Source organism: Macrobrachium nipponense, chromosome 5 (assembly GCF_015104395.2).
Source record: "Macrobrachium nipponense isolate FS-2020 chromosome 5, ASM1510439v2, whole genome shotgun sequence".
Classification (NCBI taxonomy): Eukaryota; Metazoa; Arthropoda; class Malacostraca; order Decapoda; family Palaemonidae; genus Macrobrachium; species Macrobrachium nipponense.
The window spans coordinates 108,655,401-108,680,978 of record NC_061107.1 but is presented as its reverse complement, the minus strand read 5'-3'; the positions used below and the strand labels follow the sequence as shown (position 1 = coordinate 108,680,978).

The 25,578-nt window shown below is 38.9% G+C and overlaps 3 protein-coding genes across 3 annotated transcripts in view; 1 reads left to right on the top strand and 2 right to left on the bottom strand.

Moving 5' to 3' along the window:
* The window catches only part of LOC135215580 (small ribosomal subunit protein uS17m-like), a 222,445-nt gene that overhangs the window by 72,814 nt on the left and 124,053 nt on the right, over positions 1 to 25,578 (bottom strand). The gene's annotated exons all lie outside the window — the stretch shown is intronic.
* The window catches only part of LOC135215315 (piwi-like protein Siwi), a 360,399-nt gene that overhangs the window by 308,318 nt on the left and 26,503 nt on the right, over positions 1 to 25,578 (bottom strand). The window lies entirely within an intron of this gene.
* LOC135215314 (small ribosomal subunit protein uS17m-like) overlaps positions 17,811 to 25,578 on the top strand; it is a 29,935-nt gene continuing 22,167 nt past the window's right edge. Inside the window, 1 exon segment of the mRNA XM_064249873.1 lies at positions 17,811 to 17,876. Within this exon segment, the coding sequence (XP_064105943.1) occupies positions 17,811 to 17,876 (66 nt within the window).

Genomic DNA, 25,578 nt, shown 5'->3' with positions numbered 1-25,578 from the left:
GCGCAAAGTTTACATATAACAGTCCAAAAGCACAAATAATGAAAAAAATCATTGCTTGTTTCAGTAATAATAACAAAACGAAGTTTCTGGTTAGATTACAATGAGAGAGAGAGAGAGAGAGAGAGAGAGAGAGAGAGAGAGAGAGAGAGAGAGAGAGGCGTCTTCCGACGCTCCGAGTAAGGACAGAGAAGTGTTCGTTTCGTTAAACGGCCTCTGACTCATGCCAGTAAATGTTTTGTTGATACAATAAAATATAAGCCTATTTAAAGATACGTTTACTTTAATTAGTCTATATGATACGTAAATAGTTAATCAACTGTTCTTGTAGCCCTCAAAGATTTGGCAAAATCGAAGTATCCAAAGAGAGACATTATCCAGTACTAATTTGATCAGAGAGAGAGAGAGAGAGAGAGAGAGAGACGCCTTGGCAACAATGGTCACCGTCTCGGGGATTGACGTAACATTTATTTTCCTGAACAGATAGGACAGAGAAGTGTTCGTTTCATTAAAACGGCCTCTGACTCATAGCAGGAAATGTTTTGTTGATACTAATATATAAGCCTATTTAAAGATACGTTTACTTTAATTAGTCTATATGATCGTAAATAGTAATCAGCTGTTCTTGTAGCCCTCAAGATTTGGCAAAATCACTCCAGTTGTACATAAAACTTCAAGAATGTAGTGTCACCCCAGAGGGTTACAATAGTTTTAACCTTTCAAGAAAACCAGCATTCTTTTATGAAAATAACTCCAGGTTGTACATAAAACTACAGGAAACAACATGTAGTGTAACCAAAGGATTACAAGTAAGGTTTTTAGAACTTTTTATTAGTTTAAGACATATTTCCAAGCGTCGTTCCGGCTTACGACGATTTTCGGCTTACGACGCGTCTCAAGAACGGAACTCCCGTCGTAACCCGGGGACTGCCTGTATATATATATATATATATATATATATATATATATATATATATATATATATATATATATATATATATATATATATATATATATATATATATATATATATATATATATATATATATATATATATATATATATATATATTTATTTTACTTCTTAGCCCTCATGGTATGGTCAATATGGTCTAGTCACGTCGTGGTCTCGCCCCTGTTGACAGATCATCTGGAGTGCACCAGCTATATAGGTCTCTACCTCGCTGAGCAACTCTAGTAGCACAAGCAGACTTACGTGGCAGTAACCACGAAGCCAGCTATGCTAACAGGTGGAACCAAGATGTAAATCATCTGCATGCATTTGTTTCCCAAAATCCTTCTATTCTGTCCCTTCCCACCTCCAACGGTGGGATTCAGCTATATATATATCTGACAGGTAAGTTTCATGAACAAAATGATATTGTTATGATACAATAAAGTTTGTTCATACTTACCTGGCAGATATATATAATCAAGTACCCACCCCACCTCCCCTCAGGGGACAGTGGAAATAAAAATTATGAATTAGAAAATGGGAATGGTTCCTGATAACCCGCCTCCCAGCGGCGGGAATGGGTACTAACCACCTGGCCGGACCACTGCGTGTGTCGGAAGTTTTAAAATTCTGTCGGATTTCAGAAAATACACTATATATATATCTGCCAGGTAAGTATGAACAAACTTTATTGTATCATAACAATATCATTTTTATTGTGCTGATTACAACTGCAATCTTGAGTAAGATCAATAAACGTTACATATATACGCTAACATTGTTCAAATGAGTGCAGGGAAGGCTGAGAAAGAAGGTGTCCATCCCTGACTAGACCCGTCCAGCCACACGATCGCCGCCATATTGGATTTCAAAACTGCCTTGAAAACATATTTTACGAAGAGCGTCACATGCTTATTTTATTTTGTATGGGGCTTTCGTATATCACATTGTTTTGACTAAACTTCAATCTTTTGAATGGTATGCTTAGAGTTGTAATTGTATTCTTGTTTCACCAATTAAATATAGAGTGAATAAGACCCGGCCAGCATGATGATGGTGGATTGTCCGTGATTGTTTACCCTAATCGAAGTACTAGGGGAAACAACCGATTGGACTAGCTGATCCAGTCTTGGCAGCTTGTTGACCCACCCTCCGAAAAAGTACTTTAACATGTCGTGACACTGGAGATGGGCACACCTCGAGACCGCTACTCTCCTTCCGAAGTAAGTAGGCAAAACAACCGAGTGGACTGGCCAACTCACCGACTACCGAGGTTTTGGCCACCCTCCGAAAAAGTACTTTAACACGTCCTAACACTGGAGATGGTCATCAGTCATGAGTTGTTGGTGGTGATAACAGGAGCTCAAGACCTTATGGAGGAGTTATGGAGTTCCATTTGACAACGTCTGTGTGTGAGAGAGAGAGAGGGTGTAATTGCTGTATAGATGGTTAATGACTGAATTGGTTGTTGGTGGGTTCTGGGCTGTCTGCTGGTGCTGTTGGAGTTTAGAGTTCTGTGTTTTCAGGGAGTCTTTGGTGAGAGCTGGTGACAGTTAGTAGTGTTGGAGGAGTCTATTGAAGGTATTGGAAGTTGGTTGAGTTTTGTTTTGTTTTGTTGTTTAATTGTTGCTGAGTTTGATGTTGTTTGCTTTGGAGTTGTTGTGCCTGTGCTGTGGGATTTGTTGTGCTTTTAAGTTCCTGAGCGATGTATGTGATTGTAATAGTTGAGGTTGTTGTTGTTGTTGTGGGGGCTGTTGTGGTTTGTTGGTGTGGGTTGTGTTCCTGGTTGTTGTTGTGTTCCTTGGATGTTGTATTTTTGTACTCCTTGGGTGTTGTTTTTGTTGTCGGGTTGTGAGTTGTGGTCTTTGTTGTCGTTGTTAGTGTTCCAGTGACCTCGACCAGCAGACGGCACAGCATAACCTAGTGTGTGTGGAGTGGTGGTAAGTACATGTGTTTTGTGTTTTTTTTGTTTTGTGTAAGTACTGGTCAATTGTCCTGCGTGTATGCTGTAGTGTAAAGAGGAAAGTGTGACATTGTGAGTTTGGTGGCTGGATTGATTAGGTTAATGTGGGGTGGGTTTTGCCTCTTGTTTTTAGCCTGTAATCCCACCACAACCTCTACTCTCCTTTTCAAAGTAAGTATTTTCTCCAAAGTTAGAAATTAAGGCCATATTTTTAAGATGTAAACAGAGGGTAATGAAAAGGGTGGCCAACGCAGTGCCCATAACCCAAAATGCTTTTGAAATTTTTACTTACAACTCCAAACATTTCAAAGATTGACGCCCATCTTGATGTTTGCGGAGTTCGCTTGTGTCCACAAACTCCCATTTCCTTTGCTGAATCTGCAAACCACTTGTACCCATAGACGCTGGGGCACTTTCATCACAACAATCGTAACCCCGACCTCTAACCAGCACTTACATGTACTTATTCAAGGGGACTACGGCATTCTTTGCGGCATTTTGTTGCGCTCTTCAATTGTTCATCAATGTTGTCGAATTGATGTGTGTTTACCTCCAAACGGGTAAATAAGGCTTACACAAAAACCTGGGGAAATAAGTGAAATTAGCGTATCTATTTGTATATACATATTACAGCAATTTTATCATTACTGTATTACTATGACAACTAGAATTCATGGAAACAGTTTGTAAATGCATTGGTGTATGTGTGAAGCTCCACTAGATTGGCAACGATGAGTCTTTTTTGCAGTCATCTGTTCATACCTCAGAAATGTCTGAAATTTTTCAGGGTTAATTTGGTTGGAAAAAAGGGATAATAGACATGAATTAAATAAATATTTTGAAGTAAAGTTAAACTAAATAATGAGTCAAGTAAACAATTAAGGGAATAAAAATTTGCATCTCATAAAGAGTGTAGTCGTCTGCTGCTCGTAACTGTGTTTGCGGAGTGAGTGCTTAGGAACTAGGAACAGCAACGTGGTTCAAATGCAATGTGGAGGGAATTAAGACCAAAATGTGTATAATTACAATCAAATAAGTACTGTGGAGTTTCAGTTGTGATGGCAGTAAGGATAAAACAACCGGTTACAAGGTAAAAAAGGGATTTTGACGAAGGAAAAATCTATTTCTGGGTGATTGGCTCGTGTCGCCCTATGAAAGGATCCTTAATATCATTCTTTCTAGGTAAAATTAATCTAAATTACCAGAGAAAAACAAAATAAGAAAATGTCAGTAAAACTGACTCGCTCACTCGTTAAAAAGAAGTGTCGGTATGGTAATAGGGGCGAGTGGGAATCACTACCACGAGACATTCACCAATTAGAACAAATTCCAATCAGAATCCCCTTAAGAGAGAGCTGATACCAACGGGCGATGCAGCCGCTACTACTACTACTAGAGGACGCCACGGACAGCAGCGCCCACCCCTAGCGGACATCCTTAATCTAAAAACATCTTGTCTGCATGGGGGGGGAAACCAATAAAGGGTGGGTTTCATAGGGCGACACGAGCCAATCACCCAGAAATAGATTTTTCCTTCGTCAAAATCCCTTTTCTGGGCTCAGCTCGTGTCGGCCTATGAAAGAGTACCAGAGAAAACAGACAAGATGGAAAAAAGGAACAAATGAAAAGCAGTTGTAAAATGATGGATATAATATAACGTAAATCAATTAAAGGATTACAAACTAAGGTAATTAAAAACTAACATTATAAAACTAACAAGTAAAATAAAGAACGTTAACTATCTTATACTAAACAGTAAATAACAGAACGTTAGTAATCTAAAGTACTTAAAAACAGTAATCACAGTAAATTACAATGATGCAGTGTAATATAAACAAAAGGGATTTACTTGAAAATATTTACAAAATATACAAACACATTGTGTCCTACCCTAGCATAAAAATAAGGGTAGGTACACTGAAGTACACCATCAGTACAAGTGTGGATGTCCCTAGCAAAAAAATAAGGGACAATCCACTATATGATTCAGCGGCTAAGGCTAGGATATCCGAGTAGCATGGCGATAGGGATGAGGCATGTTGGATGATGTAGGTAGAAAGAGACCTGGATCTATACTACGACTACTATACAGTATCAGGGGAAACAATGTTTCCCCCGCTGCTAACTGCTGAAAATTTTAAAGATTCCAAGGACTTAAGATAATGACGTTTAAAGACTGTCGGGGATTTCATCCAGTATACTTTTTAAGATCCTCAAAGTTCATATGTTGAAAGTAATTAATTGAGGTGGCTACTCCCCTGATATCATGTGCTTTTGGGAATGAATCAGGATTGGCTTGTTTAATGAAGTAAAGGATTTGTTGCCTAATACCTTTTACTGACAAAGTACCACCTTTTTCTCTCATGAAGAGAGCATCTGAGGATCTTGATGAAGTACGAGATAGAAAGGCTCTAAGAGTTGATACTGGGCAGAGAGAAGGATCCTGGGGAAGTGGGATAACTTTCCAAGGGGCCCACCTTGCAAGAGGATCCTCATTTTTGGCTAAAAAGCTACGATCCGGAGCCAGTAGAACTTCTCCTGATGGGAGGAATTCCACATGACCCGCATCCCTGGATAGAGCCGACAGTTCTGAAATTCTAGCTCCTGAAGCTAGGCTTAATAAGAATAATGTCTTTCTCAGGAGCATTATGAATGTACAAGACGAGTTGTCAGTATCTGAAGCTAGTTTGAGGACATCATTTAAGAACCATGAAAACTGCAGTAGGCTTTGAGAAGGTCTAAGTCTAGCACAGGCTTTAGGGATAGACGTGAAATGAAATAAGATTCAGTCAGATCTATCTGAAAACCTACTTGAAAGATCTTCTTCAAAGCCGATTTATGAGTGGTAATATGCTACGTCTGCTAAACCTTTTTCAAAACAAGGATCTGAAAAAGGATATAGCTAGATTAACTGTCATGGTTGTAGTGTTCGAATTCTTTCAAGAAAGATGCTAATTTTTTAAATCAGCTGAGTCATATTGTCTGAATGGTTGACTCTCTCTTATCTGATTCTAGGAAGAGAATATTCTGTGGATCAATATTAGCATCTTTATTAGCCGCAAACTTCATGAAGTCCATAAAGTTAGGGTCTGGAGGAATTCCTGAGGAAGCGAACACGTCCTCATTGTACTGATTGTGATAGCTTGGGATTGGGATCCGTTGAGGTCGGAGGCCAATTCCAGAAGAAGAGGATACCAGTTGCTCTTGGGCCAGTCCGGTGCAATCAGAGCTACTATCCCTTTGAAAGACCTTAGTTTGCTTAGGACTTTCAAGAGAAGATTCACTGGAGGAAAAACATAAATTTTCCTCCACTGATCCAATCCAACGACAGGGCGTCCGTGGCATAAGCCAGAGGGTCCAGGTTGGGGGGCCACATAGCAAGGGAGCTTGTGGTTCGCTTGTGAGGCGAAGAGATCCACTTGGAGACCTGGGACTCTCAGGCTTATCCACTGGAATGACCCGTCGTCTAGAGACCATTCTGATTCCAGAGGAACTGACCGTGACAGAGCGTCTGCTATCCACATTTCTTACCCCTGCCAGGTGAGTGGCAGACAGATGCCATTTGTGTTTGTTTGCTAGGGCAAAGATGGCTAGCATGACATGATTCACATGCTTGGATTTGGACCCTCCTCTGTTGATGCAATGAACTACCACTGCACTGTCCAAAACTAGCCTTAGATGAGACTTCTTCGGGGGAAGCAGTCTCTTCAAGGTAAGAAATACTGCCATTGCTTCCAGAACGTTTATGTGAAGCTGGCGAATTGAACTGACCAAGTCCCTGAACCTGTTTGAACTGAGAGTATCCCCCCACCCGGACAGGGAGGCATCCGTGTGAATGGTTAACACTGGAAGGGGATATTGAAGGGGTACCTGCTTGGCTAAGTTTTCTTTACTTTTGACCATGGACGGAGTTGATTGCGAAGGATCTGTGGGAGGGATTCTGACAACTTGTCTCGAGATTTGGTGTTTGCTCTCGATCGCCAAATTCGATTTATATCTTTTAGCCTTGCTTTCAGGAGGATATCTGTTACCGAAGCAAACTGAAGGGACCCTAGGATTCTCTCCTGGTTTCTCCTTGATGTTTGTTTGCATTTGAGAAATTGCCTGACTGATTTTGCTATTTCCTTCCGTTTGGCCACTGGAATTGACAGATTGTGGGAAGACAAATCCCATTGGATTCCCAGCCACTGAAAACGAGACTCCGGGGTAAGTCTGGATTTCGTTTTGTTTATCTGGAACCCCAGATGTTCCAGAAAGTGAACTACTTTTTGGTGGCTTCGAGACATTCCTCGACGGTTGGTGCCAGATCAACCAATCGTCGAGGTATGCTGCTACCATGATTCCCTGAGTTCTCATTGCTGTACAACCACTTCTGCTATTTTCGTGAATACCCTGGGGCTACATTCAGACCGAAGGGCATCACTTTGAATGAGAATGTCTGATTTCCTAGCCTGAATCCTAGGAATGGGCGGAAGTGCCTGGCTATAGGGATATGATAGTATGCGTCTGTAAGATCGATGGAGCATGTGACGGCTCCACGCGGAAGTAAGGTCCTTACTTGCGAGAGGGTAGCATCTTGAACTTGTCGCAACGAATGAAAGAGTTTAGCTTTGACAAGTCTAAGATTACCCTTCTTTTTGTTGAGCCTTTCTTTGGCACTCTGAATAAGCGACCTTGAAATTTTAGATGCTTGACTCTCGCAATAGCTCCTTTCTGAAGGAGTTCTCCGCGTAATCTGTCAATTCCTGTGATGGTACTTGGTGGAATGATTTGATTGGAGGCGGATCTTGATCCAACTCCAACCCAATCCTTTGGACACTATGCTCTGTTGCCCAATTGCTGAACCCCCACCTGTGGCGGAAGGAGGAACGCCTCCCTCCTACCTGGGGAGCCTCATTGTTGATGGGCGGGTTGACCACCACGCCCTCCTCTGAACTGCCTGCTCCTTGTCGCCCTCCTGCGCCACGCTGGCGAAAGTAACCTCTCGCCCTACCTCTCGGTTGTTGTAGCCTTGAGCCTCAAATGTAGGGTTGAAGGCCGGCGAGATTGCGTAGGAGGTCGACAGCTGATGATTGGAGGACAAACAGGAGGATGGGCTGGTTCTGGTTTCGAACTAGCAGGTTGTCCCTGTTGGGTAAACCGGACGGCCTGCACAAATGCTGCTGTTGCTGGTGTTTCTGATACGGCTGGAACCTCTTACCAGCCTTCTTTGGTTTCTTACCAGCAGTGGGGACGGATTCTTGTTTCCTCTTTGACGAAATACCCCACCTAGCTCTAAGGCTCTGGTTGAGCCATAGCAGCCTCGTGGCGCACTTCATTAACAGCGGACTCTGGGAAGAGATCCGCTCCCCACATGCTAGAAGCCAAGAGTCTATTAGGCTCGTGCCTAATAGTACACTCTGCAGAACGTGCTTTCGGACAATTTCCATACCTAGATTAGGAAGAAGTCGAAAGCATCTGGTTAGGACCGTCTGAAACTGAGATTTTGCCAAGATCTTTAAACAGCGGTTCCGTCGCATAAGAGAGAGCAGACCAATTTCTGTTTACTTAGAAGGGAATTGGGGGGAAGGGACCTTGCCACCCAAACCTGGTTTCGCGCGTCAAACTCTTGCCTTGGATAAAGGGAATCAGCAGCCTTGGCAGCTTCTTCTTCGCCGAACTGGTCATGCGCAGTCCGGTTTTGAGCTTACCAATCGTGAACGTCAGCTGGCAATTCTCCCACAATTCTCCGAAAGCCGGGAAGAGCGGAGAAGTAGACTCCGCCTCCCTCACTGTGGCATGGGCTCATCCTTGAGGACTGCCTGAAGGGTCTTCTCTACTATTTTCGTGGCGAACGGAAGAGAAGCCTCCTCTTCCTCGCGGGAAAAATAGTAAAAGGACTCTTATAGGCCTGGAGCTTAGTGTTCGTGCACTCCCAGTCCCTCAAGGCAGTGAACCCATTCCCGCTGGGCATGATCACCCTACTGATAGAACAGACTCTCTAGAGATCTTGTCTTCCCTAGTCAGAGCCGTTACAGTCAGCCTAGCATAACCGATGAAAGGCTGCGTCAGACCCGGAGGGTAAAACTCGAAGTCCTCAATCCTCCGAGTTCCACACTCGGGTGGGATAGAGATCATCCCATCCTTAAAGGAGCGTAGGCAGCTACTCTCCATGGATTCTCCATGGAGAAAGCTGGCAGAGAGTCGTTATGGCGGGAGTTGGAGAATGCCAGTGCTTGGCACTGGGGAGACTGGAAGAGGGACCTGAGAGCCCGGCTACTCGGTCCTCATTCTCTCTAACCCTGTTAGAGAGATCTTGTATGGACTGGCCTGATTGAGACAGAGTGCTCGACAATTGTGCGAACATCTGCTCGAATCTCCGTCACCAGGGCGGAGACTTGCGAGCCAACCAACTCGCCCACCTGTTGCATCACCACTGCTGAGAAAGCAGTGGGATCAAAGGTGCTAGGTCTGCTCCTCCCACTGGGCGTTGCCGGAGTGGAAGCGGTGGAGGCAGGAGAAGGCACTGGCTCGGCGGGAGCGCGAGCCTTCTCCTTAGAAAGCCTTGCTTCTAGAGCTCTTCGAGTGAGAAGAACTCGGCTTGGCTTTCACCGCGTCGGCGTAGAAGTCGAAGACTTCCTAGCCGAAGAAGACGAAGACGACTTCTAGAAGTTGTCTTAGCTAGAGTCTTCGGTTCTCTCTGTCCCTTCACCTTTGTGGGGGTACAGAGAGAGCGGGAGAGCGGGTAGGGATCTCAGATCCCACAAAGCCTTGGAAAGAAGCGCTCGAAGAAGGGACAGGAGAAGATCCAGGAGCACCCAAGGAAAGACCTTGGGCGCCCGACACACCTACCTCAACCAACAAATCCTCTACCCCTACCGCCATGGGCTCGATGTTTAGGTCCAGGGCAGCGACGTCCGGGACCGACTCCTGGGAAGCTACGACCCAACCCCAAAGGATTGATGGAGATCTTGCGGATGGAGGCTATCAGAGGGGCTGCGGACAAGGGGTCAACATACCCAGTTGACTTGCCCGCAGGGAAGATCTGGACGGCCAGCTTCTTGTCCAGAATGTACGGCTGGCCTTTGGCGGCGTTCTTCCCGAAGCCGCCCACCCACGCTTTCAGGGTGGCGAGGGCGACCTCCCTCACACCAGTAGCCTGAAAGAAAGGGCGAGATGAGCTTCTAATGGCGGAACGGGGTTAACAAACTTATGACTAAGAGTTGTTAGTAAAATGATAAGGAAGCCTATAATGGACTTACCCCATCTCACAGCTGACCGACTAGGTCGTAGCAGATGGCGCAGGCTTCTGGGTGCCAGACGATCATCTCGTTAAATGACGTGGCACAAGGGGCGTGAGACCTGCAACTCATCGTGGCCGCAGGGTCGTACAACGTCGCGTTGCACGCTGGGACCTGACAGTTGGTAGCCTGTAAGTGGAAAGATACATGAGCATCCAGGAAAACAACTTACAGCCTAACAGTTGCTCCGCTGGTGCCGGAGCGATAAAGTTAGATTAAAACCAGAGCCCCGCCATAATACGTGTGGTAACAAGGTTGGTTGGGTGTCCTAGGCTATAGCTCCGCTGATGGCGGGGACCAAAAGGAAACCAACCAGGAGTGGTGGTAAATGGAAACCACGACGGAAAATGGCGGGGATGGGTAGATATATAAATAAAAATAAAATTAAACAATTCATCGTAAAATTAGGGTATATCCTTAAAATAACAATAATAACAAACCTTTCTCCACCGTCTACTAGAAGAGTGGCAACCGGGTAAGAAGCAGCTCCCTTCGGTAGCGGGGGGAGATAGTAAGGATATAGTAGGCAAGCAACCGGACCACCTAGTAGTCCCCACCCCGCCCGCTGGCGGAGCCAGTAATCTATAACCAAGGTGCCCCGCTGCGACGGAAGGCTCCTTTCGTTATAAGTGAGGGAAGGTGGCTAGCAACTGGGAGGGGGGAGGAAGGTCTCGGCTACACTGGCGGGAGAGAGAGAGGGGGGGGGGATGGCCTCCTACTCCTCCCCGCCTCACCGACTACCCGCTCGGAGACCGGTACCTCATGAGTGGTCGCCCTATACCCCCCGCTGGGAGGAACCCCTGGCCACCTCAGAGAGGGAGAGAGAAGGCGACTGAGGTTGTCATGACAACCAAGGGGTCCCCCAGCCCCTCCCTATACCAGAAAGGGAGGGCAGGGGCAGGTAAGGTGCGATGGAACACGTGACCGCAAGTGGCCTAGGCCGCCGCAGCAACACACCGTGAGAGGGCCACGTGAACCAGGCTGTACCAATACAAGGAACATGCACCTAGGCTAGCCTACACCCTAAATATAATATATATACATCGAAAAAGATGAAAAGACACTTTAGTAAAAGAGAAAGAAGCCCAGGAGGAGGCAGACTGTTCCAAGAAACAGAAGCCTACTCGGAGCCAGCGATGCCGATGAAGAGCAAGAGCCGGGATGCTGGGCAGGAATAATAATAATAGCCCTAAATACCAAACTAAGAGAGATGGTGGAGGAGGAAACTAAACTAGCTAAAACTCGATGTAAAAGACAATGAACGTAACATAGTAAGCCCATAAGTATAAGAAGTCCCAGTATGGAGGACCGGAATTCTTAACGAGGCAGCATGGCGCCACCACGAGACAACCGGGAAACCGTATATGACCTATTAGGAGGAAAATACTGGTACCCGGAAGATAAAATGTGGTAAAACATTACTTATGAGTTACTTAACTAGCCGTTTGCAATAGCAGAGCGTTCCATGGTGAAGAATAGGATAAATCCCGAAATTAGCACAGCACAGAAAAATAATGCGTCTTGACGCTAGCGCTAAAAATTAAGGATGTCCGCTATGGGGCGCTGCTGTCCGTGGCGTCCTCTAGTAGTAGTAGTAGCGGCTGCATCGCCCGTTGGTATCAGCTCTCTCTTAAGGGATTCTGATTGGAAGTTCTAATTGGTGAATGTCTCGTGGTAGTGATTCCCACTCGCCCCTATTACCATACCGACACTTCTTTTTAAGAGTGAGCGAGTCAGTTTTACTGACATTTTCTTAATTTTGTTTTTCTCTGGTAATTTTAGATTAATTTTACCTAGAAAGAATGATATTAAGGATCCTTTCATAGGCCGACAGAGCTGAGCCCAGAAATGAATTCAGTTCAAACCATGACCATGGGAATAAAAAGTTTCATACTTTCACTAATATGGGCAACAAAATGTTGTTTTATTGTGCTGATTACAGCTGCAATCTTGAATAAGATCAATAAACGTTACATATATGCACTAACATTGTTCAAATTAGTGGTGGGAAAGATGGTAAATTGTCTGTGGTTAGACCGGCCAGCCCCACGATTGCCACCACATTGGATTTCAAAACGCCTTGAAAACATATTTTACGAAGAGCTCACATGCTTATTTAGGTTCGTGTGGGGCTTTCATGTATCACATTATGTTGACGAAACTTCAGTCTTTTGAATGGTATGCTTAAAGTTGTAATTGTATTCTTGTTTCACCAATTAAATATCGAGTGAATAAAACCTGGTCAGCGCGATGACGATGGATCGTCCGCGGTTGTTTACCTTATTTTCTCCAAAGTTAGAAATTAAGGTCAAAGGGTAAACAATCGACAGGACTAGCCGAGCCACTGACTACCGCGTTTGTGGCCACCCTCCAAAAAGTACTTTAACACGTCCTGACACCGGAAATGGTCATCAGTCATGAGTTGTTGGTGGTGAGAGGTGCAGCTCGAGACTCTACTCTCCTTTTGAAGTGAAGTATTTTCTCCAAAGTTAGAAATTAAGGCAATATTTAAGATTAAACAGAAGGTAATGAAAAGTGTGGCCATACGCAGCACACTACCTCCATGATGCTTTCGAAATTTTTACTTACTACTAGGTATAAATATTTCGAAGATTGACGCCATCTCAATGTTTGCAGAGTCGCTTGTGTCAACAAACTTCCCATTTCCTGTGCTAAATCCGCACACCACTTGTACCCATAGACACTAGGGCACTTTCATCACAACAATCGTAAACACCGACTTCCAACCACTACTTTTTTAAGGAAACTATGATTTTTGGTAGAAGAAGAAGCATGCACTAGATAATTATTTGAATAAATGGTTAAATGGCAGTATAAAGTTATGAATTGCATAAATATTTTTACATATTCATGATTATTAATTTGAAAATATCGTTGTTGAAAAAAGTAACTAGATTCCCGACTCAAATATCAACAGTTTTTGCTTGTGAACGGTACCTCCGGCGTTCTTTGCACTCTTCAATTGTTTATCAGTGTTGCCATTTGGTATGTGTTTTACCCTCCAAACCTGGGTATAAGACTTAGTCAAAAAACCGGGGGAAAAAAGTGAAATTAGCATACTGCATTACTATGACAACTAGAATTCATGGAGGAAAACATTTTGTAAATGCATCGGCGTATGTGGGAAGCTCCACTAGATTGGCAACGATGAGTCATTTTGTCAATGTCTGCTTGTATGTACTTAGAAATGTCTGTAATTTTTCAAGGTTAATTTGGTTGCAAAAAAGGGAATAGACATGATTTGCAAAAAAGGGATAATAGACATGAATTACATAAACATTTTGAAGTAACAAAGTAAAGTTAAACTAAAATAATGAGTAAAGTAAACAATTAAGGGAATAAAGCTTTGCACCTCATAAACTATGTACTCGTGTGCTGCCCGTAACTGTGTTTGTGGAGTGGGCGCTTAGGAACCAGGAACCTCAGTGAGTTCAAGTGCAATTTGGAGTGAATTAAGACCAAAATGTATAATTACAATCAAATAAGTTGTGATGGCAGTGAGGATAAAACCACCGATTACAAGGTAAAAATGTATTTCAGCTCAAACCATGACCCCGGGAATAAAAAGTTTCATACTTTCACTAATATAGGCAACAAAATGTTGTTTTATTGTGCTGATTACAACTGTTAATCTTGAGTAAGATCAATAAACGTTACATAAAATGCTAACATTGCTCAAATGAGTGCTGGGAAGGCTGGGAAAGATGGTGGCTTGGCTGTGGTTACAAAACAGCCAGTCATACTGTTGCTGTCGTATTGGATTTCAAAACTGCCTTGAAAACATCTTTTACGAAGACCTCGTGCTTATTTTAGTTCGTATGGCGCTTTCATATATCACATAATGTTGACGAAACTTCAATCTTTTGAATGGTATGCTTAAGGGGGTGCGGCCGGACCCCATATATATGGTGGTATAGGGCGAAAAATGCAAAGTCATGAAAAAATTCATGGAGCTTCATATGGCAATTGTGATACGTATACAAAATATTTCGTCAAAAATTCCTCTTACTTCGTAGTTACAGGGTAATTAGTAATCGTAACTCAATAAGCCTAAAACATTGATCCGTACAAGAAATGCAATATTCCTTCTATTATCGTAAATTTTGATAATTATTGTCAAAGAAATTGGGAGAAATGGCATCTGTAGACATTCCCCGAGTCGAGAGGAGGACTTCAGGCTCAGCTACCAAGTCCAGTCCTGATTTAGTGCGATCACAGACTTCAAGTAGTCTACACGTTCCATTTCACCTCTGCCATTCGCCCGCTTTTACGTATGTTTATGTATGTTTCGGCAAGAATTTCATCATGCCAATGAGGAAAAGACAAGGAAAACATCTCGCTAACATACAGACGAAGAAAAATCGCTCAAGTATTATTACAGAATATCATAATATATGCGTAGTTAGTGAAGAGAGAGGGGAGGGTTGCTTAGTAACGCCCCCGTCTTGCTTGACAGCACACGTCACACTATGCCTAAGGCTATGATCTTTGAGCAAAGAGATCTTCATTTACGATAAATAACAAATTTTTGGTTTTTCAATACCCAAAATGGAATATGAAATTCATAATAATCATGATTTATTAAATTGTCTTTGTAAATAAAGAGTACGCCTTCAAGTTTCACCTCTTGACATTCTCTTCCATTTTACGTTTGTTTATCTTTGTTTCGGGCAAGAATTTCATCATGCCAAAAAGGAAAATACAAGGTAAACATCTCGCTAACATACAGAAGAAGAAAATTGGTGTAATAAGCCGAGTTAGTGAAGGGGAGAGAGAGAATTGTGTAGAAGGAGTGCCCCATCTTGCCTCAAGCAGTGCCCCAGGCTGCGATATGATGCAAAGGGATCATCATTTATGATTAAATTATGATAAATAAAATAGTTTTGGTTTATTAATACACAAAAAAGAAATATACATTCATAATAATCATTATTTATTAACATTGTCTTTATAGAAATACGAAGGAAAACTTTGAACGCCCGTATCTCAAAACTATACTTATTGACCTTCAAAATCTATCTTCTCACTTAGTTTTAAAGCTATAACATTGGAATTTGTATATCACTCAGAACGACATTATAGAACAATCAAATAGAGCCCTTTTTTCCAATTTTTGTTTCGTATTTTTTTTATAAATTTTTTTCTCGTGATTTATAGGGTTATTTTTTTACCGTATTGAAAAATTCATATCTAGCAAAAAAATGACTTTTAGAAAGAAACTCTTCATTCGATGGAGGTACATCAGGTCTATATATGGTAGTAATCCCAGGTCTAATATTAAATATCGAGGGAGGAGATAGAATTTGAAAAATTGTTATTTTCGGGATAAATCGCCCTGGCGTCACAAACCGAAGGTCAGAGCGAAAATCATATGCGGTTTGGAGATGTCCCAAGTCACCTTAATAAGTGGTATGAATATCAAAGTCCTGTCCTTAAAAAAGAGCATTAGCCGGCCGGCCCCCTTAAAGATGTAATTGTATTCTTATTTCACCAATTAAATATCGTAGTGTTTATAAGGCTGAGCCAAGCGATGACGATGGATCGACTGCAGTGTTTCCCTCTATTTTAAGATTAAACAGAAGTTAATGAAAGTCTAGCCATGCGTAGTGCAAGCACCTCCATGACACTTTCAAAATTTTTACTTAAACACCAAAAATGTAGAAGATTGATGCCATCTCGATGTTTGCGGAGTCACTTGTGTCAATAATCTTTCCATTCCATGTGCTAAATCCGCACACCACTTGTACCCATATACGCTGGGACACTTTCTTCACAACAATCGTAAATAATGACAACAGCTGCCTCAGATCCAAGGAAACTCGCGATTTTTCGTAGAAAGAAGAAGCATGCACTAGATAATTATTTAAATAAATTGTTAAACATCAGTATAAGGTCATGAATTGCATAAATTTTTTACATATGATAATTAATTTGAAAATATTTGTTGTTGAAAAAGTAACTAGATTCCTGACTCAAATAGAAACGTTTTGCTGTGAACAGTACCTACGGTATTGTTCGCGCTCTCCTATTGTTTATCAGTGTTGCCAATTGGTATGTGTTTAACCCTCCAAACTGGGTATAAGACTTACTCAAAATAAGTGAAATAGTGTATCTATTTGTAGTATACAGTATACCTATTAGAGTAATTTGTCTAATATCAGGGCTGGTTTCAAGGTTATTGGACTAAGAAAAATAATTATGGTACTGGTAAATATATACACGTATAAGTAAAAGAATCTTCTTAATTCTATAATTACTAGACCAATACGTTATGCACCAGCATCTCTTGAGTTTAATATCAGGCTAACCTCTTTACGAGGACGCTTACAAACTAAAGCATACAGATTGCGTTCATTACCCCGCACACGTTACATATGTAAACTTGTGTCATTACCAAATCGCGTACATAAACATTGACGTATTTTTATAGTAGACATAAAAGAATAGTCATAATTTCTGTAACTACTACGTATACCATAACGGCTTCTCTGATTTAAACTAAGGCTAACCTCTTCTTCACCAACAAGCTTAACAAAGCTTAAAGATTGCGTTCGCTACCGAACCACACACACGTTACGTGGTTTCACTACCAAATCTCACGTAAACATTGACGTGGCATGTTTTTACAGTAGAACATAAAAGAAGTCATAATTTCTGTAACTAATACGTATACCATAGCGGCTTTCTCTGAATTTTAAACTAAGGCTACAATTCTTTACCAGCAAGCTTAATAAAGCTTAAAGATTGCGTTGCTACCGAACCGCAACAAGTTTACGTATGTAACAGTGGTTTCACTACCAAACTCACACGTAAACATTGACTTATTTTTACAGTATAGGACATAAAAGAATCTCTTAATTTCTATAACTACTAGTATAGCATAGCGGCTTCTCTGATTTCAGCTAAGGCTAACCTCTCTTTACCAGCAAGCTTAATAAAACTTAAGATTGTGTTGCTACCAAACCGCACCCATTATGTAGGTAACAGTGGTTTCACTACCAATCTCGCACATAAACATTGACGTATTTTTACAGTAGACATAAAAGAATCGACTTGATTTCTATAATTACTGTATACCATAGCGGCTTCTGAGTTAAGCTAAGGCTAACCTCTTCTTTACCGGCAAGCTTAAAAAGCTTAGATTGCGTTGCTACCGAACCGCACGTTACGCATGTAACAGTGTTTTCACTACCAAATAAATCACACATAAACATTGGCATATTACAGTAGGCATAAAAGAATCATCTTAATTACTACGCATATATATACCATAGTGGCTTCTCAGATTTAAGCTATGGCGAACATCTTATTTACTGGCAAGCTTAACACAGCTCAAAGATTGCATTCGCTACCAAACCGCACATGTAACCTATGTACGTAACATTGCCTTCACTCCAAACCTAACACTTTACAAGACGTATCTTGCAACTTTGCTACTGACCTAAACACTTAAAGTAACGTATTGCACTTGCTTACTGAAATGCACGCCTCATGTGTGAGCATTGTCTTATAGAGGAGAGGATAGACGAAACTTAAGGTTTATTTTGGAGTTGGGAATGGAGGAAACATTTTGAAGAAGGAAAACGTGAGATGCCATGCAAACACTTTTCCTCTTTGCCTTATGTGAAGTGGCTGTCTTGGAACCCATCATGAATAAAAAGGTAACTGCGTATACAGTAAAATACCGCCGAAAAGCAAACTAAATGCGCACAAGGTGTGCGAGACACGTGTTTTACTGTTTGTTAACAGTAGCTGCAGACTTTAAACTGTGCTGAGAGTGGCGTCACCAGTGTTACCATCAAGTTTTGCTAAATTATGCTAGTCGGTCTAAGCCAGATGTACGGTAAATAGCAAGAATATATGTCAAATGTGGTGCAACTTTATGCCAGAATTCTGCTATTATTCTTTCATATCTCATTTTTCTAATACATTTGAACTAAAACAACGATGTAATGGAAATTTAAAAATTTTTTATAGGTAGGGGAACAAATGTTATAAATGGCGAATTGCAGTAGTAGTATAAACTATTTATTTGATGATCTTTACATGTTAGCAAACTCGAAATAAAGCACCATTCTTCTTTACCGATCACATATGCAATTACTAGTATACAATTTGAAAAATGTGTGAAGATCACTTCGGAAAGTTATTCAAAGCCATTTTGATATCTCTACTAATAAATTAAACTAAAAAAAGGAAAAACAAAATAAGTCTATCATGAAGAAAAACACAAATTTTAATTATTACTGCATCATTATCATGCCAACTGAGACACTATTTCCTTTAGCAGGTCACATACACAATTAATAAATACTTGAAAAATGTGTGAAAATTACTTCAAATATAAAATTTTGATATCAACTAAAAAATTAAAACTAAAAAAGGAAACAAACATACCACTCTCTACTCAAGAAGAAAAACATACTTACTTACTTACTGATCATTATCATGCCACTGAACCACCATTTTCTTTAACAGATCACATACACAATTAATGAATACTTGAAAATTTTTTGAAAATCACTTTAGACAATTAAAATTTGATGACTTAAAAAATAAAACTTAAAAAGGAAAAAAATCAACTTTACTTATGAAGAAAAAACATTATTCACATTAACTGATCATTTGTCATGACACTGTGGGTATTTATATTCACAGAATTTAACATTCCTTAGTTGGCTTCAACTTAGCAATCAACTCAATTGTTAGTGCTGCTTTTGAGGCAATTTCACAAATGAAGATACATATACTAAACTATGGCTGTGTATGAATTTGAGGAATTTTCTGCACTTTATTTAAAATTTTAGTGAAGATACATTCTAAAATTTTACTGGAACCCTAAGTATGATAGAATTTATGCTAAGCTCCAATTCTTGGGTCAAATTATGGTAAAAAACATGAAATTATGCTACATTTGGTAACACTGGATGACGCCAACTAGCGGCGGCTAGTGGAAACAGTTTTTCGTTTTACAAACATCATATGATCTGGGGGGTTGGAATCTGTGTTTTTTTTTTGTTATGAACACCGATACAAAGTTTATTGGAAATTTAGTGGTGAAATCCGATTATGTCGAGTTCTAATATGGTCATGAGCCGGGGCTCTACTGTATATATATATATATATATATATATATATATATATATATATATATATATATATATATATATATATATATATATATATATATAATATATACACACACATTGGTCCCCCGTATTTGCGGGGGATGCGTACCAGACCCCCCGTGAATAGTTAGAAACCCGCGAATGTTTGGAACCCCTATAAAAATGCTAAAAACAGCCTATTTTGTTAGTTTAAAACAAGAAAAACCACTGAAAATTTCATACTTGGTTTTTTTTAATAGTTTTATCACGGTTTTTTTTAATAGTTTTATCACAAAAAGTGCATTTTATGATGAAATTGATCAAAAAAACCAGGAATTTGTGGATATTTCTCATAGAAAAATACCGCGAATGCGCGAATTTTCCGCGAATAATGCGGGGAAATGTTCCCAAGAGAAATTCACGAATGTGCGAGTCTGCGATCCGGAGAACGCGAGTAGGGGGGCCCACTGTATATATATATACTATATATATAAGTGATATATATATATATATATATAATATATATATATATATATATATATATATATATATATTATATATATATATACATACATACATACATACATACATACATACATACATAACTACATACATACATACATACATACATTACATATCTATATTATATATATATATATATATATATATATATATATATATATATATATATATATATATATATATATATATATATATATATATACAGGGCGGTCCCTGGGTTACGACGGGGGTTCCGTTCTTAAGACGCGTCGTAACCCGAAAATCGTCGTAAGCCGGAACGACGTTCTTGAAAACATGTCCACAGGGAAAATTTCACTACTAATTTGAAATTTTTCTTAGGGCCATATCTCTAAAATTATCACTAATTTACTTTTTTCATGTGCAACACTGTGTATTCACAAATACTGTATATTTTCATTAAAATACAAGAGAGAGAGAGAGAGAGAGAGAGAGAGAGAGAGAGAGAGCGAGAGAGAGAGAGAGAAGGAGAGGGAGGAGAGAGAGAGAGAGAAATAACTCCTTAGGTTTCAATAGATTGAAATGAACGTCTGTAGGCAACTTTTTCCCCCTCCCATAAATACATATATTTCTCCAGAGAAGAGAGAAAGAGAGGGACTGTGCAATTATGTTTGTCTGTCCATCAATTCTTTTGCTGGGAGCGAGAGAGATAAAAGGAAGAAATAGAAACACCAAATGTATGACAAGTATCTTGTGGAGAGAGAGAGAGAGTTGTTTAAAAGAGAGAAATGGAATGATTATTGTATTTAAAATACTCAGATATGAATTTTGTACTTATAGTATTATTATTGGAAAATATTAATGATAAACTTATTACATACACGTCCATGAAAATGATCTCATCTCGTAAAGAGAGAGAGAAGAGAGAGAGAGAGAGAGAGAGAGAGAGAGAGAGAGATTACATAAAAAAACCATTAAATCGTTGACCATTGTATGGCATTGTTTAAGCTTGAGTGTCACTCGAGTTGAGGTGGGGAAATTGATACAGAAAAAGACAAAGGGAAGAATTTTCTTTTGAAATTATTTATCGTATTATTACTATACTACTTATTATTATTATTATTATTATTATTATTATATTATTATTATTATTATTATTATTATTATTATTATTTGAAAATATAATAAACACGTGCATCTACCATAAAAATTCTCTCATCTCAGTAAGAAAGAGGAATTATCCTTACAAGTGAAATGGAAAGGTCATTTTCATCTCTTTAAAATACGACCATTATGAATTTTGTAATTAAAGTTTTATTATTATTATTATTATTATTATTATTAAATAACTGAAATTATCAATAAACATTTTACATACTAGTACCATAAAAATTCTTTCATCTCGGTAAAAGAGAGAGAGAGAGAGAGAGTTTATCTCTCTTTGTTTATAACGCTTCCAGCGAAAGAGAAGGAGGGCATTACCACTATGACTCCTTATTATCTTGTGTGGCAAAAAGAGAGAGAGAGAGAGAGAGAGAGTTCGTTACCTTAATTAAAAGTGACATGGATAGATTAGTACGTATTGTATTTCTTTAAAATACTATCACATATGAATTTTGTAATTACAGTTATTATATTATTGTTATTATTATTATTATTTGAAAGTATTAAAAACAAATAGTACAAGTACATAAAAAATCTCGAGTCTCAGTAAATGAGAGAGAGAGAGAGAGAGAGATGAGAGAGAGAGAGAAGAGAGAAGAGAGAGAGAGAGGGGGGAAATGTCAGGACCACTGATTGCAACACTGCAGCTCTCCCCCAGCTCTTCCACCCCCCTTTTGGCTGTCACAAGAACATGATATATATCTGACAGTTTTAGTACCTGGAAAGGTTACAGAGAAGACTGGGATTTCCTTCAACAGAGAAGACTGGGATTTCCTTCATTCTTCAATAATTTTTTAAATATAAGCTAAAATCTTACTAATTCACTATGGTATTTTCTTTAATGAATTGATATTATTGCTGTATAAATTAATATTAATATTTGAAAATAGTAAATCATTTATTTATCATACTAAAAAACATACATCTTTGTAGTATAGAGAGAGAGAGAGAGAGAAAATTATAGTGATTATTTTCTTGGAAAATACAAAGAGAGAGAGAGAGAGAGAGAGAGAGAGAGGAGACGAGAGAGAGAGAGAGAGAGAGAGAGAGAGAAACTGTGCTAAACTATAAAGGATTCTTATCTTCTCATAATATGTGTTTTAAAAGCGTCGTAAACTCGGAGCGTCGGAAGCGTCAGCGTCGTAACCTCGGAACAAGCGTCGTAACCCAGGGCGGATTTTTCAATGAATATTTAGAAAAAGCGTTGTAACCTCGGAACGTCGTAAGCCAGACCACCCGTTAACCCGGGACATACATACATACATAAATACATACCCATACAGGACCATACATACATACTACATACATACATACATACATACATACATACATTATATACATATTATATATATTTTATATATATATATATATATATATATATATATATATATATATATGTATATAGATATATGCCACGAAGGAAAATAAACAACAGAGTGTCCGCGAGATCTTTCGACGTTCAAACGTCCTTTACTAAGCAGATGAACTAACATACACGAGGAAAAAGACAAAACAAGAAGATTCGTATAACTGACAGATAGGGATTATAAAGAGATTAGTACCTAGAATCCGACACACCTGGAAGATGAGTAACCTTCCCTCCCAAACAAGCAATAAACAATGGGTGCAATTAAAAGTTTAAGACAATCATCTCAGATACAAGGACAAGGCAATTAAAGGATTATAGGTGACAGCTATTCAGAACTTTGGTAAACAAAACCATATTCACAATACATATTCACAATACATGTTAGACATACATTACAATGAAGATAACTCTAAGGGAACTAATTTTTATTTAAGTCTGTAATTATATCTTTGAGGTCATTCTTAAACATGTTACAAATAAAAGGGTCTAAATGAAAAAGGCCATGACTAACATTGAAATTACAATGAAAAGTAAGTTGTATTAAAGCAGATTCCAAAAGATTTCGTGATAAGACATCTCTTGACCTTGCAATTACTGAACTACCAACCCAATTTATTCTGTGGTTGTTTTCACTTAAATGAATGAATATTGCATTAGATGTTTGCCCAGTTTTTACAGAATATTTATGCTGGCTTAGCCTTACTTCTAGGCCCTTGCTAGACTGTCCGAGATAAAATGAGGGACAATCCATACATGGAATTTTATGTTATGTTGTTGCTTTCTCTGGGGCCATTTTTTTATTAACATTCCTTTTCCGTTGATGTGTTATTATAGGAAAAATCAAGGTTGACATTAAAAGCTTTACCAATGATTTAATGGTTTCAAATCTTTTAAAATAAGGCAAACTGAGAATGTTCTTAGAATTTTCTTTCTCCGTGTTACTTACACTATAAAACTTTTTTGGGGCTTTATTATAACAAATATCTAATATATGTGAGGGATAGCATAAATCTTTCCCTATTTTTCTTATGTATTCAATTTCTTGATCCAAATATTGGGGACTGACAATGCGCAATGCTCGTAAAAACATAGAAGAAAAAATGTATATTTTTATGTTAAGATGGAGGCCTGAGAAGAAATGAACATAAGTTAAGTTGTTGGTCGGTTTCCTATAAAAACATATACATAATATTAAAACCGAAGAAGAATTCTAGAAAATACATATTTGTTGGCTTCAATGATAGCAGTCTGATTTATTTTATATTTTATGATATCTAATTCACAATTTTTTTTATTAAATGTATTGCATTGCATGTACTCATTTCAATATTATTAAGTAACATTAACTATAATAAACAGTCAAACAAACAAAAAAAGCTTCCAAACTTCTGTTTACATCCAGCACTTACGAGTACCGAACGATCGCCAAGCAATCACTTTTTCCTAGCACACAGTAAGCCATAAATTTTCATTATCTCTCTTCAACTACTGAAACTACCAAACAGTATAATAGCAATGCATTTCTATTCTAATGTTTTTTTTTTATTAAATGTATTGCATGAATAAGTTTTTCAATTTACAGCATCCTTTTACCAATAGAATACATAGAGCACAAGGGGTAGATGCTGACCAATAGGAGAGCAGGATCACATGGGGTGACTAGCATCAGGAACCAATGGGAGAGCGGGAGGATGGTGGCGAGTTTACTAAGTTGGCGGCGCGCGAGTTTTAAAATTGTTCTTGGTGGTCTGGGCGAATCTCGGGACTTTACAGCAACAACCTTTCGTAACTTGAACTATTTTCGTATGTAGAGCCAAAAATATCTTCGTATTTGCTTTCGTATCTCAAGTTTTTCATTAGTTGAGCCTTCGTATGCCGAGGTACCACTGTACATATGTTATACTATATATATATTTTAATATATATATAGATAGATATATATATTATATAAATATAGATATGATATATATATATAGATCTATATATCTATATCTATATCTCATATCTATATCTATATATATCTAATCTATATCTATTATATACATCTATATCGAATCTATATCTATATATATATATATAGAATCATATAGATATATACTATATATATAGTAGATATATAGATTCTATATAGGTATATATATCTAGATATATATATATATATAGATATATATATATATATATATAGATATCATATATATATATATATATATAGATATCCAACATGGGGGAGCGGGGGAGGGAGGATGGTGGCGAGTTTACTCAGTTGGCGGCGCGCGAGTTTTAAAATTGTTCTTTCTGGTCTGGGCGAATCTCGGGACTTTACAGCAACAACCTTTCATAACTTGAACTATTTTTGTATGTAGAGCCAAAAATATCTTCGTATTTGCTTTCGTATCTCAAGTTTTTCATAAGTTGAGCCTTCGTATGCTGAGGTACCACTGTACATATGTTATACTATATATATATATATATATATATATATATATATATATATATATATATATATATATATATATATATATATATATGCAATATAAAAACACTGTGTCGTGCTTCTAAGAAATCAATAGAGGGATCCACAGTAATATCCTTGTTTATCTAGATATAATATGTTTATACAGAGCTTAAAGCTTTCGTCCATCCTCCTGTGGACTTGATCACTAAGCAAATGAGACATGGTATTGGTGAAGAATTCCAAATAAACATAAACAAACAGACAAAGAACATTAACAAGGTTAAAAAATTCGAACAAGTCATTGGGTCGTTTGCCTTTCCATAATTCGCTGTGATCTACGAGGCGGGACAAAGCGCCGGTCTTCTTCCTGAATGACATCTTGACGGTCGTTAACCAAAAAGGTAGTTTGTAGATTAGGCTCTGGAACGGGCGAAGGATGGTTATTTACATTATCAGATTGAAGGAGCCTGTACACATTCTGAAGTTCTTTATTCTGGCCCTTTTGCAAATTTCTTCACTCAAAAGTAAATTGTTCTGTATGCCAGTATTCCCCTCAAAAGTGTCATTCAAAGTGATGAGAGCTCCTTCCACAATTCTCCTAGTGGTCCTATCCGCACTCTTATAAATAACTTTTCCTCCCTTGAAGTCGATGGCATGATCGGAATCCCAAGTATGCTTGGCAATGGCGCTGTAAACGTTGCCCAAACGGCAAGCTGCAACATGTTCACGTTTCCTCTGGTCCAGGGAACGACCGCTTTCACCAATATAGCATTTGTCACAGTTTTTAC